Source organism: Rhinoderma darwinii, chromosome 5 (genome assembly GCF_050947455.1).
Source record: "Rhinoderma darwinii isolate aRhiDar2 chromosome 5, aRhiDar2.hap1, whole genome shotgun sequence".
Lineage (NCBI taxonomy): Eukaryota > Metazoa > Chordata > Amphibia > Anura > Rhinodermatidae > Rhinoderma > Rhinoderma darwinii.
Window position 1 is genome coordinate 311,983,715 of NC_134691.1, and position 15,104 is coordinate 311,998,818.

A 15,104-nucleotide genomic window follows, 5' to 3' on the forward strand; every position below is an offset into this window, starting at 1 on the left:
GCTCTTATTTTTATAACCTCCTTTTCTCCACATTTCGCTTGTAGTATAATGCTCAATCTATCGTAATCATGAACAACATCTGGTTGGGAGTTGTAGTGCACCTTATTCTCATGATCATAATGATTCATCTTCCACAGGTATCTCAACACACAGTTCATAAAAAAGAACAAGCTGACTGAAGCAGATCTGCAGTATGGCTACGGAGGTGTAGATATGAATGAACCGCTGATGGAGATAGGTGAAGTGAGTATTGTAATAGATATTCTAAGTATTATTTGTCTTTTTTTTTTTAAAGCACACCACCACAATGGGAAAACTAGGGTCTGTACAGAGTACAATAAATCATTTATCCATAGTCTGTGTGTCTATTGTTCTCAGACTTGTTCTGTGTCTATTGTTCTGAAAGTAGTGGCTACCTGTAACAACGTACATACTTGAAAAACAGCAATGGTAGTAGTAAATGTGCCCATACATGTGTGCATATTGTGTCTGTGGAATTATATATAGTGCGTCTGTGGTTTAGCACTACCAGACACCTCTTAGTTTTGTTAGTGCCAAGTTGTAAAACTTTGATTAAAGGGTAGCTAAACGTTCGACAAACTTCTGACATGTCATAGTGACATGTCAGACGTTTGGATTGGTGGGGGTCCGAGCACTGAGACCCCACCAATCGCTAGAATGAAGCAGCTAAAGTGCTCGTGTGATCGCTCAGCTGCTTGGTGTCTGTTCAGCTTTTTCCGGAAATAAATGTATCGGAGTACGGACTCAATACAAAGTCTATGAGCCCGTACTCCGATACATCAGCTTTCCGGAAAAAGCCGAACAGAAACGAAGCAGCTAAGCGGTCACACGAGCACTTCACTGCTTCGTTCTACCAATTGGTGGGGGTCTCTGTGCTCGGACCCCCACCGATCCAAACTTATGACATGTCACTATGACATGTCAGAAGTTTGTCGAACGTTTAGCTACACTTTAACAAAAAAACACTTATAATTTGTCTTGGAGGCCAGGCCTCAATCCTTTCGCTGTGGCTTGGCACTTTACACTAATGGGCGCCTTCATGCAATTTAGCATCAAAACGGAATAAAATTGTTTAAAAACATTCACAGACATTCATGTTTTTAGGTAAAAGTCTGACCCAAGCACATGCACAACTTCTCCTAAAAATAAAAGTTCAACCTGTGCAGAGTTCATACTTGCCACTTATGCCTGTGCACATATCGTCACTTACCCATAACTAAGGAGACCAAAAATCTGGGTTTGAGACACAAATTGATAATAAGTAACACCTAATAAAAATCGGGGATTATACACAATGGGTGTACCCCACACCTTATTTCTAAAACCACACAACCCATTGTATGGGAGCACGGCCCGAAAATACGGCTGGCCGTGCCGGCAATCGTGGGCCGTGATTACAGGCACGGCCGTGTGCATGAGGCCTAAGATTTATGAATGCAAAATGCGCAGGATTCGTACATACCACATATGCCGATGTATGCACCAATATGTCTCCACAAATCCAGCAAAACTGCCGGAAATAAAAAATATTATTTTTCCTTCAAATCTTTTTTCTTTGTATTGTGCAAACAAAAACAACATATTTTAAGAAAACAGAACTTTATAAACTATTTACCCAGTGGTTTACATTTATGACCAGTTCATGAACTTCGAACGTTTGCTCGTTCATCAGCTGATCGTTTCCCTGTTTACACAGGGCAATGATCGGGAACGAGCCTTCATATGAATGCCCGTTTGCATGATCATTGGCCCGTGTAAAAGGGCCTTAACTCACAGGGTTTTTGTGGAACTGTCATTGAAAATGTCTCTTCTGACTAACAGAAATCTATAAACATTTTCTCTAGCCATAATGGTTATTGCTATGACTGTAGCGTGTAACCGGTGTCGATAGAGAAGTGATCACAGGAGTTTACACTAAAGATCATGTACCGACTGAAATAAGGATCGCGTAAAATGTGTGCCTGGTGCAAGTGCTTGACTTTGTGATCTTCGATTAGTGGCTTGATTATGCAACTGCTGATCTACCCCTTTTAATAGAAAAACAACCCCCCCCCCCTATATGTGACCATTAGGGGCACATGTTACCTCTGTTTGGTAATGAAGCGGTTATAACATGACTACAGCTTCATTTATCACACCCCCCGGTAGTCACTGGAAGGCTGTACAGGGGGAGAGATCAGTGATAGATAATTATGTCTATCGCTGCCTTTACCTTACAAAATGCATCCGACTTCACAACATTTTATTAGGAAAATCCAACTTTATCTCGTTTTATAATGTTCCTTTTGGACTCTTATTGATCACTAGTTGCCGCTCATTGGTTTTGGATATTGATAAGAATCTGCAGGGTATACCTGGAGGAATCTTGTCAAGATAAAGTGTGTTCAGATTAATGTCTTTGTAACACTTTCCACTGTATATTGCAGTTAGCACTTGATATGTGGAGGAAGCTGATGATTGAACCACTGCAGGAAACCCTCCTTAGAATGCTCCTCAAAGAGATTAAGAGGTAAGTGAAATCTGTAATGACTGGAGAATGATTGATGGGGACACGGGCGTTCTGCATTCTTACAGACCTAGTCTGGTCAACTTGAATGGCTTCTGTCTAGAATCTAGGTTTGTGAAGGAGTATAAGACATGTTCATGTTAAAGTGGACCCTTCCAGTTAACGTCCACCATATCAGAAATCATGTAGTTGTCATCGGGTGGGAGTAGACCGGCTTGTTGACTGATAGCTTTGACAAAGGTGTTCTGCCAAGCCCTGTGCCCCTCTGGCTTCTATTTACTTAGATTGGGATGTCGTGAAAACAGGCCATAGAGAAGTGCAAGTCTTCGGCCCATCTTAACCTCCCACAAATGGAGATGAAGTGGCACGGTGCCATTCGGAGTGTCATAGTCCCTTCTTTCCAATGGTCACAACACATGGACCCCGACCGATGAGAACTTCTGACATGTCTGACTAGAACTACACATTAATGAGATGCTCCTACTCAGCTGGTTCATTTTCCAATATGGCTAACCTGGACTCTGTTTAGTGATTAACATTAGCTTCTCCGGTGCAGTGATAACACTGCTGTTATGGGTATAGAAGAGGGCAGAAGACAAGGGCACAATGGTTTAGCACAAAACCTTCAAGAGCAGCAAACGTCACCTAACTTTAGACAAGTGTGAAAATACAAGCTACCTGGTGCCTGAGGATCATAATGGTGACAGCAGATTTTTGATAGTTGAAGACAACTTCTTACTAACAATTAACCCTTCCATAATTTCATAAATGTTCATAAACACCCCCCTTCTTGTGCTATTGCAGTACAGATCTGCTCATGTATGTGCCATGGGATGCCCATAAAATGAAGAAAAGGAGTCCTTGACTAGGTCGCCTATACTTGGGACCGAATCCTCTATTGGGAATCCCCTACTGATGCTAGAGAGTAAAGGCCCTATTACACTGGCCAAAAAAGACATCGTTGATCAGCGCTCGTCTGCTCCTGTCACGAGGAGCTATGTATGCAGGCGAGCGGTCGTTAGTCCAAGCGGTCGTCCCCATCCATTATTATTATTATTATGTCGGCAGTGCGTCTCTTTGTTTACACAGGGAGACGAGCTGCCGACAATCATGATATTTCAGGTTTTTAAAACGATACGATCAGCAGATGAACGAGTGTCTGCTAATCGCTGCCCTGTTTACACAGGACAATTATCGGCAATGAGCATTCTATGAACGCTCGGCTGCCCGATTTTTGCCTAGAGTAAAAGGGCCTTTAGGCTCCGGTTTTGGATACAATCTAGGAGACTGAGACTTTGCGTTGTCTTAACACAACCTTTATATTAGCAAGTCAGTGCTGCATAATCACAATAAGAAAAGCAGATACAGACATACAGTAAAAACCCCTGTCCATATGTCTTATTAGGGACTATGGATGCCCGGAATTCCCTTCTGTGAGCCGGAACGTAAAGCCGCTCCCGCTCTGATGGAGTCAGCCTGTCAATGCATTACATGGTTGGCTATTCAGTTGTAACGCTGCCTCTGCAGGAGAAATAAATGGCCAGCCCAGTCTTCCCAGGCAATAATCTCTGATTGCCGAGCATTAGAGTAGAAAGCCCTGCTTTCCATTTCTAAGTGAAACCATCCCCTGTTCCAATATACTTTTTGTATTAATTCCTCACAGTTTTCAAGATCTCCGCTTGTTGTTATTCAGTGGGAACATTCTTTGTTTGCGGACAGTGGATAAAATTCCGCCCACGGTCATGTGAATGACACATAGGTGCTGGGATCGTTACAGGGTCATGTGATGGACACAGGTGCACGGCTCGTTACAAGACACCGCTCTGATACACATATTGTAACGATCCCAGCACCTGTGTTTCCTCGCATGACCATGGACAGAATTTTATCCACTGGAAGTAAACAATGAATGTTCCCACTGAATAACAACAAGCAGAGATCTTGAAAACCATGAGGAATTAATACAGAAAGTATATTGGAAAATTGTATAACTTTTAATTATACAAAATTTACATTAATTTAATAAACATAAATGATGGTTCGCCAAATGACACACAAGGAAAGAATGTATATTGCATGAGGTAAATCATATCTGATTTGTATTGTTTTGTTAAGTGGAATTCTGTTTGGAGCCAAAAAGCTTGGATGTGACCCATACATGTCAAGGTCCCGGGGTCTTCCTCTTCCTTCCCTCAGTTATCTGCAGGTGTCCAGTTTAGCCGCCTGGTTATATTACACTCTAAACACTCCGTTAACCTCTAGTCCTGAAGAAATGTATGACGCAGAATAATGGTGTTATAAATGATATATGACTAACATAAAAACAGAGAAGGAAAGCAATACAGATATCCAGATGTGTCTTCTGCTGCCAACCCCGGTGATATCATCACATCTGTGAATGGAGGTATAATACGCTCTTCTCTTCACCAGTATGAAGTCATTCACTGCTGCCGGCGAGCTTTCTTTCCTGTCCTGTGAAGAGAAGTCTGTGTAATTGTACGCAGCTATGATATGAGAAACATTATATACTGATAATGTGCCACATGCACCTATGATAAACATAGCGAGCAGATATAAAGTATAAGTACAGGGGTCCCTCAAGTTACAATGGCCTCCGGTTACAATATTTTCAACGTGCAATGAATGGTCTTTCCTGGGTCATTGTAACTTGAAACCACATTCAACATACAATGCCGCAAAAGGTCTGGATGTCGGGCGCTTGTGGTTGGCTGGGAGAGCCAGCCAATCAGCATGGGCATTTTACTGGTAAGACACCTGCAGTGCATGATTGGCTGTCTAGTAGCGCCTCTCTACAGTATAGTACGGTACTACATCTCCTGTATTGCGCTTTACCTGCGTCAGGATGAGTTGCTCCTTTGGACACCAGGTGAGGGTGGCTCCATGTTGTCTTTCTGGTACTCTGTGCACTGTACAGACTCCTGTCCTCATGGTAGAAAGTGATTTTCAGCCTCCAGCGGCCGCAGTATTTCTGACTTTTATATGTGAGAACTTGTTTTATCCGTATGAGTTATCTGCTAAATAATCTTTTTTTTTTTTTTTTTTATCTGCGGCTGACATTTTGGAGGCTTTGGAACCAATTACTAGTTTTCCATAGAGTTATGGCCTCCGGTTACAATATTTTTAACTTCCATTCGTCGCCAATTAATATTGTAACTTGCGGGACCACTGGTGCTTAATGTTTAGATGGACATTGGGGGAGATTTATTATAATTAATACAAAAGAAAAAGCGGTTTGATCTGGTGTGTCAGAGACACACGGGACCCGCTCTCAGCCGAGCGATCAGTTCAGCTGAACTGACGGATTCGGCTGAGAGAGAACCATACAACTTTATGTATACAGGACACACAGAAGCTGTATCGTAAAAGGAAAATGCAATAAAAGTAAATTCAAAAATAGCTTAAAAATACCTAAAAATAATAATAATAATTTAAAGGGGTTTTCCAACTCTATTGCACACATTTTGAAAAGGTCTGGCCGTACTACAAATGTTCCAAGTAGTCCCCTCAAATACCTTTCTCCAGTTGAATACATTTTTCTGACGATCCTCGTTACCCAGGGTTGCTTCCAGTATTTATTACTATACATGATTCCTGCTCCGCGGCTGCTTTGATGTAATTGGGTTGTGGGCGACGCATGCGCAGTAGACACATTTGGGTTGGTGTTAAAATAGAAGGCGCAGGCATGGAGCATGCGTGGAACAGAGATCTCTGCTAACTGGACCAATCCCTGTAACAGACGTCATGACTTAACATGACGTGCTGTACAGTCCAGTGGCCGGAAGGAAGCTGTTGCAGACTATGGACGGGAAATCACCGGAAGTGTACATTTCACAGGGGGTCGGCGTCGCGTGACCAGCGACGAGAATGGGAAAACAGGGCATTTTCTGAGACGTTCGTAAATTACGAAGTGTGTTTGATTGGTAACTTGAGGTAAATAGCCATTAGATGGTTAGGACTGGAAAACCCCTTTAATAATAAAAAATTGCTTCTAAAGGTGTACATAGCCTCACATATCCAATAAAGTCCCATTTCCTTCAGGGACTTTTCTTCTGTTCCAGACAAATAGCCGTCAACTCTCTTATATTCCCGCCTGTGAGCAGGTTTTTGGTATCATTATTTTGCTAGTCTGTGTTATTCACTAGTTGACTTTTACTTTTCAGTGATCGATGTGGGGAAGACCCAAATCAAAAAGTAATCCACGGGGTTATCAACTCCTTTGTTCATGTTGAACAGTATAAGAAAAAATTTCCCTTAAAGGTACTCCAAGTTTTTTTCGTTATGTATTGACGTTTTTCTTTGTGTATGGCTTGTTTGATTCCATGTTGTATTTTCTGTTTGCAGTTTTATCATGAAATTTTTGAGTGGCCTTTTCTGGCTGAAACAGGGGAGTATTACAAGCAAGAAGCGTCAAATTTATTACAAGAGTCAAACTGCTCACAATATATGGAAAAAGTGGGTATTACTAATACGCTTTTATTGGCACCATTTTCATTTAATTTACTTATGGCACTATATAAGCAATGGGAAATAAATAATAAATTGTAAAACGTATCCATAAATTGTTTATATAGCTGCTCATATAGTCATGATTTTGATTATAGATAACGGGGAAAATTATCCAAAAGCTCTAGGACTGGGGTCAGCGACCTGTGGCACCAGCGCTGGCACACGTGGGGCATGGTTTTGACGGGTTTATACATGGGCAGTTAGTATATAGTATAGGCATACAATATGTGGCACGTAGGGCCCATTCTAAAAGAAAATGACTGACATTGGATTAGTTCACCTGCCTTTGTTTCCTTTTTATGTACTACGTTCTCAAATTGACCTGTATTTGTTGTAATGTGTGATCAGTGTTTTTTTTTTAAATCTGTTTAGATTTTAGGTAGATTAAAAGATGAAGAGATTCGATGTAGAAAGTATTTACACCCCAGTTCATATACTAAAGTGATACACGAATGCCAACAGAGAATGGTTGCTGACCACTTGCAGTTCCTCCATGCAGAATGTCACAATATCATTAGGCAAGAAAGGAGAAGTGGTAAGTGAAACTTCTATATTTGTAATTACACGTGAAATTGGCCGTATGTTAGTAAATCGGAAGTTAGGGCAGTAGCCCAAGCCGGCTCATCATGTTTTATTTATTTACTGAGATATTAACATTTTTCTGCATATTGAGCGTAAGCTTGGAGTTAGGCTTTGTTCACACAGTCGTCATGGTTTCCATTGTAACGGACACCGTAACAGCGGTGCCGGATATGTCACACGACGGTCACCAATGGCGCACGACTGACCCCGTTGATCATAATGAGGTCCGTCAGGGTTCCGTTGTGGTGTCCATTGTATTGACGTGAAGAATAGCCCTGCATGCTGCGCTATTCTTCCCGTGAAATCTTGCAGAACTGCTAACGGGGGCTCAGAACTGCGTTTCTGACTGTCACTTTGTTATTGATGCTACGTGCTGATAGATTAGGAATTTACGATCTATTTCCGAGAAGCTAATGTAGAGGTGATGTCAGATATGATTCAACTTCCCATGATTGATGCGGCTGAACATAAGAAATGTCAATATTCCTGTAATTACATAAAACTTTAGTCAGCGCTTTAACATTCGATTTCTTTGGTGGAAATCCCCTTTAAAGTGAAAGTCCCCTTTTTATCATCCTTTTTGTTTCTAAGTACACAAAACTCTGCCAATTAGTTATCGTTACAGCTGTAGGAGCTTTGTTATTCTGATACAGAAATCCAGTGCACGACGTAGGACAGAAATGCATAGGTGCACGACAGGACAGAAATCCGGCATATAGGTGCGTGTCCCAGAGTCGGGAGCCGCGTCTGTCAGACATTTATGTAATATCCTGTGGATATGCCGTCAATGTTTGTGGTGACACTACCCCCATGCTCCCTCTAGTAGTGGCGACAGGTCGCCAGAATTGTATATTTTAGATCTGTTTGTGCAGATGATTTGGAGCTCTGTCAGAAAAACAATACTCCAACCACTGTAATGATAACTAAGCAGTGCAGAATTTTGAGCTCATTTAGATTAACCCCTTAATGCTCCAGGACATACTATTATGTCATAGTAACTGCATTGTTCGCGCTCCATGACATAATAGTATGTCATGGATAAAACACGGCACCGTTGGCGCGAGGCGCGTTCATGAGCTGTGATAGCCTGCTGTCGGAAACAGCAGCTATCACAGCTCAATGTGTAGGAACCGATCGCGGTGGTCCCCGCCGATTTAACCCCTCAGAAGCCGCGTTCAATAGCGATTGCAGATTCTTAGGAGTTAAACCGCCATCGACGGCCTGCTACATGATAGCGGCCAGCGATGGTGGCTATGGCAACCGGAGGCCTAACAATCGCGTCCGGGGGATGCCATCTATGGATGCCTAGTGGGTCCTGACAGTCAGGACCCACTATGCTTGCTGTCAGCGAGTAGCTGACAGCTCTAATACACTGCACTACGCATGTAGTGCAGTGTATTAGAATAGCGATCAGGGCCTCCTGCCCTCAAGTCCCCTAGTGGGACAAAGTAACAAAGGTAAAAAAAAGTTGTGTAAAACTAAGAAAATAAACGTTTTAAAACCCGATGTTTCACGAGAAAACAATCTCAGAATCGCTTGGATAGGTATAAGCATTCTGAAGTTATTACCACATAAAGTGAAATATGTCAGATTTGCAAAATGGGCTCTGAGCCTTAAGGCCCAAACTAGGCTGCGTACTTAACCCCTTCCCGCACCTTGCCGTTAATGCACGTCGAGGTGTGCAGTAACTTTGCGCACTTCAACGTGCAGTTACGTCAGTACTTTGACAGTTAACCGCCACGCGGCGCTACACCGCAGGGGCAGTTAACTGTGCAGGGTGTCTGCCCTGCATTCCCTGTTGCCGATCAGCGGCCCATCGCTGCTGATTTCGGCAGTTAACCCCTTAAATGCGGCGTTCGATTGCGATCACCACATTTAAGGTGTTTAGCACAGATCGGCAGCCCCCACGCGACAATGGCTTTCGGGCTGCCATGTACAGAAGCCTATGAGGACCAGCCGGAGGCTTCCTGTCACAGTGACTGTCACGTCACAATGACAGTTGGAGTGCATTACACTACGTGTGTAGTGTAATGTATTCCAGCAGCGATCAGAGCTGCAAGTCTAAGTGTCCCCTAGTGGGACAAGTAAAAAAAAGAATAAAAATATTTTTTAAAAAGTGTAAAAATAAAAGTTATAACTGACATAATCAAGAACTTCTTTTTTCCTATAATAAGTCTTATTTTAGGAAAAAAATGAACACGTAAAAAAAAGTACACATATTTGGTATCACCGCGTTCGTAACGACCCCAACTATAAAACTATAATATTATTTTTCCAAATCCAGAATCACTATTTTTTTGGTCACCCCCCCCTCCAAAATATACAATAAAAAGTGATCAAAAAGTCGCATGTACGCCAAAATGGTACCAATACAAATTACAACCCGTCCCGCAAAAAACAAGCCCTTACACCGCTTTTTTGACTGAAAAATAAAAAAATGATGGCTCTCAGAATATGGTGACACAAAAAATAGTTTATTTTATAAATAAGTTATTTTATTGCGCAAACGATATACATATGGTATCGCCGTAATCGTATCGACCCGCAGAATAAAATATAATGGTCATTTATAGCCCAGGGTGAACGCCGTAAAAAATAAATAAAAATCATTGTCAGAATTGATGGTTTTTGGTCACCTTGCTTGCCGAAAAATGGAATAAAAGGTGATCAAAAAAATCGCATGTACCCCAAAATGGTACCAATGAAAACTACAGATTGTCCCGCAAACACTAAGCCCTCATGCAGCTTCGGTGGTGAAAAAAATAAAGTTCTGGCTCCCAGAATATGGCGCTGCAAAATGTGCAGAGCGTTCCAAAAGCGGATAAGATCAGGCGCCATTTATAATTTCGACACTGGCCACATACAGTATCTGCGGATTATTATTTATTTACCCCATTATTATACCCTCTTATTATGCCCCTGATGTACTCTGCCCAGCCTACATGTACCCCCACATTATAAACTGAAATACCAGCAAAACGCCAGAGCTACTACCAAGCAAAATATGTGCGCCCTAAAGCCAAATGCCACTCCCTCCCTTCTGAGCCCTACAGCGTGCCCAAACAGCTGTTTACGTCCACCGATATGGCATCGCCATACCCGGGAGAACCCAGTTAATGTTTTATGAGGTATTTGTGGCACATACTGGGCACAACATATAGTGCACTAAAATCGCACATCAGTGGAAAATTGTAATTTTCACTTTGCACCATCCGTTGCGCATTAAATCTTTCGCACACATGACTTAATAGCATGTCGTGGTGTGGGGGGTGATGTATGGAGCGCCTCACTCACTGAGCCCGTGCCATACGCTGCGGGTGTCAGCTGTGTATTACAGCTGACACCCGGGACTAACGGACAGAAAACGCGATGGCGCTGTTACAGGAGCCTGTAAAAATTAAAATATACTGCAATACATTAGTATTGCAGTGTAGTCTACCAGTGATCTAACGATCGCTGGTTCAAGTCTCCTATGGGGATTAATAAAATGTGTAAAAACAAAAGTAAATGGTTATTATCAGTGGAAAAAATGAAATATTTAAAGTCCAACAAAAAAACCTTTTCACATTTTTTCTCTAAAGTAATGTCAAAAAAATACACAAAATTGGTATTGCTGTGCCCGTATAAGTCCAAACTATTACAATATACCATTATTTAACTCGCACGGTGCACGCCGTGAAAAATAAAGAATTTAAAACGGCAAATTGCTGTTTTTTGGTCACCTTGGCTCTACCAAAAAAATTTATAAAAAGTGCTCAAAAAGTCATATGTACCAAAAAATGGTACCAATAAAAACTACATCTCGTCCCGCAAAAAATAAGCCCTCACATCGCTCTATTGACTGAAAAATAAAAAAAGTTATGGCTCTCGGAAAGCGGGGAGAAAAAAAAAGCAAAACATGGATAAGTCCGGAAAGGGTTAATTACTTTCTAATGGAAAAGACATTTATGACCACACGTGGGGTATTGCCGTACTCGGGAGAAATTGCTTTACAAATGTTGGGGTGCATTTTCTCCTTTATCCTTTGTGAAATTGAAAAAATTCAATGTTTTAGTGGAAATAATGTTGATATTAATTTTCACGGCCTAATTCTAATAAATTCTGCAAAAGACCTGGTGTAGTTTCCCAAATGGGGTCCCTTTTGGGGGGCTTCCACTGTTTTGGTCCCCCGGGGGCTCTGCAAATGCGACTCGAAAACCATTTCAGCTAAATTTGAGCTCCAAAAGCCAAATAGCGTTCCTTCCCTTCTAAGCCCTGCTGTGGGGCCAAACAGCAGTTTATTACCACATATGGCATATTTACGTAGTCGGGAGAAATTGTTTTACAAATGTTGGGGTGCTTTTTTTCCTTTATTCCTTGTAAAAATTAAAAATGTCTACGTTTTTTTTCAGCAAAGAAAGTAGATTTTTACCTTTTACAGACTAATTCCAATGAATTCAGCAAAACAACTGTGGGGTCAAAATGCTAACTTTACCCATAGAAAAATTCCTTCAGGGGTGTAGTTTTCAAAATGGGGTCACCTTTGGGGGGTCTTTACTGTTTTGGCGCCACAAGACCTATTCAAACCTGACATGGTGCCTAAAAGATATTCTAAAAAAAGGAGGCCCCAAAATCCACTAGGTGCTCCTTTGCTTCTGAGGCCAGTGCTTCAGTCCATTATGACACTAGGGCCACATGTGGGATGTTTCTAAAAACTGCAGAATCTGTGCAATAAATATTGAGTTGCATTTCTCGGGTAAAACCTTCTGTGTTACAGATTTTTTTTTATTACAAATGAATTTTAGCAAAAAAAAATCAAATTTGTAAACTTCACCTCTACTTTGTTTTAATTCCTGTGAAACGTCTAAAGGGTTAAAACACTTTCTGAATGCTGTTTTGAATACTTTGAGGGGTGCAGTTTTCAAAATGGGGTGATTTATGGGGACTTCTTAATATATAAGGCCCTCAAAGCCACTTCAGAACTGAACTGGTCCCTGAAAAAATAGTCTTTTGAAATGATCTTCAAAATATGAGAAATTGCTGCTAAAGTTCTAAGCCTTGTAACGTCCTAGAAAAATAAAAGAATGTTCAAAAAACTATGCCAACATAAAGTAGACATATGGGAAATGTGAACTAGTAACTATTTTGTGTGGTATTACTATCTGTTTTACAGGTAGATACATTTAAATTTAGAAAAATGCAAATTTTTGCAAATTTTCTCTAAATCTTGGTGTTTTTTACAAATAAATATTGAATTTATCGACCAAATTTTTTCACTAACATAAAGTACAATATGTCACGAGAAAACATTCTCAGAATCACTTGGATAGGTGATTCCCAAGTTATTACCACATCAAGTGACACATGTTAGATCTGAAAAATCTGCTTCGTCCTGAAGGCCAAAACAGGCTCAGTCCTGAAGGGGTTAAGAGAGCAAAATTGTATTCAAGGATGGACATTCACTTTCAGCTTGCGTATTGAACAGATTATCAACACAGATCTGAAAGGTGAACTCCATTAAGTGTACTTGACTGTTTTGAAGAACCATGCGGTTTGCTTTACTAGCCAGGGTTTTTAACAGGGAGTTTCATTTGCAATTTTTTGGGTACCTTGCATTATATTATATATGGCATATATCTGATAATGTGATATCCGGTTGTTAAAAAAGACTATGTACACCTTTTTGAAAACTTTTTTTAAAATTGTTTTCAATAAAAATGTCCATCAGTGTGATTGGTGCAACATTCAAAATAATTTTTAAATTATTTTAACTTTTTGATATACAGCTGCTTTTGTATTCTGTATACAGAGCAGCTGTATCGGGCGCTGAAACCTGTATCCGTCAGATCCGTGGCACTGACGGGTTTAATGTCAGCAGGTCCTCCGTGTATCTGACACACAGGATCGAGCTGTTAATGATCACATCTAAATTCATGACTTTGATGTGATTAATTACAGGGGGATCCTGCGTGTAAGAGATGCGCAGGACCTGCTGTCACTGAACCCGTCAGTGCCACTGACCTGACGGATTCAGGTCTTAGCGCACGATACAGCTGCTCTGTATTCAGGATACAAAAGCTGCTGTATATCAAAAAGTGAAAATGTTTAATAAAAAGTATTTTCAAAATTGCACCAGACACACGGATAGTTTTTTTTTTTTTCTTTATAAAAATGTATATTTCAAAGGTGTACATAGCCTTTAAATAATAAGAAAAAAATTGTATTGAGAACATGAGATTGACATTGATGAGTCTTCCTTCCTTCCTATTTTCAGACATGGCCAATATGTACACCCTTCTTCGTGCTGTATCCAATGGTTTACCTCATATGATTCAGGAATTACAAAACCATATCCACGATGAAGGCCTTAGAGCTGTTAGTAATCTTTCTCAGGAAAATGTAAGTATTTCCTAGCACGGTTACATTATCAATGTTCTTAATTTAAATTATTTAAAAAAATAAAATAAAAGTAGCTGACTGCTTCTGGTTTGTTATGTTGCCTATGGGAAGGACAATACATTTGAAATCCGTAACCCCTGTGTGAGAGATGAGTGTGTGCACGTCTATAGCACTGCATACAGTACCAGATCTACATCAGGAGCCTGTAGGAAGACCTGTATGGTTTGCCTGCTCTTTCATCATAAAGCAGAACATTGCAGAGCGCTTCTCGCAACATCCAGTGCCCTCAGCAGCCTCCCCCTTGTTTCTGCCTGGATGTCTGCCTCCTATTTACACAATACTAAAGGCTCACACGGCGGATTTTGCGTGGCGAGTCCCATCGCTAAATTCGCTGCTAAACAATTTCTGACGACGGCAGGAAAATTCCTCCCTCCCTTTGACATCAATGTTAGGTTCAGGTGGAATCCGCCTGAAGAGTGAGCAGGACGCTTCTTTTTCCAGCTAGCTGAAATAATCAGCGGGAAAAAGAAGCTTCCGACTCCCGTTGAAATTAATAGGAGGTGGAATCCACGGCGAAATTCCTCCATGTGAACATGCCCTAAGAGTTCCTAAATAATATACACCGTTCAGTGGTAATAGACTACAATCTCGGTTTAGCCTGATTCTGCAGCCATACTTCCTTCCATATGTCCCCTACTTCGTGCTAATATAAGGAAGGTTTACAAGAAGTAGGAAACGGATAATAGAGAGGGAGTAAGACTGCGGCATCCGACTACACCGGGTTTGTTTGTGGTCTGTTACCACGGAGGTGTACAGGAGTTGTAGAGTCAAAACAATAGGACCTTTTTTAATCCAGACTATTTGCAAAGTTGCTTTATTTTTCATTTTAGATGCGTTGAAGCAATAATAAAAAAAAATAGCATTTTGGTTGCAAAGGTGTTCATAATATTTTACTGATTGATTCTAATTTGATATGACGTAACACATGTTCTGTTATTTATTTTTTAAAGTAACCATTCAGGTGATTTGTTGTCATATTATCAAAGCCAATTGTAATAAAACCCATATATTCACATGGTGTCTAATATGG

At 40.9% G+C, this 15,104-nt stretch overlaps 1 protein-coding gene across 3 annotated transcripts in view; it reads left to right on the plus strand.

Annotated features, from left to right (window-relative positions):
- CUL2 (cullin 2) overlaps positions 1 to 15,104 on the plus strand; it is a 73,912-nt gene that overhangs the window by 16,146 nt on the left and 42,662 nt on the right. For all 3 annotated transcript variants that reach the window (XM_075827453.1, XM_075827451.1, XM_075827454.1), the window contains exons 5-10: positions 138 to 243; positions 2,448 to 2,530; positions 6,709 to 6,805; positions 6,890 to 7,000; positions 7,427 to 7,589; positions 13,890 to 14,014. In XM_075827453.1, coding sequence (XP_075683568.1) covers positions 138 to 243; positions 2,448 to 2,530; positions 6,709 to 6,805; positions 6,890 to 7,000; positions 7,427 to 7,589; positions 13,890 to 14,014 — 685 coding nt within the window. The remainder of the gene's footprint in view (positions 1 to 137; positions 244 to 2,447; positions 2,531 to 6,708; positions 6,806 to 6,889; positions 7,001 to 7,426; positions 7,590 to 13,889; positions 14,015 to 15,104) is intronic.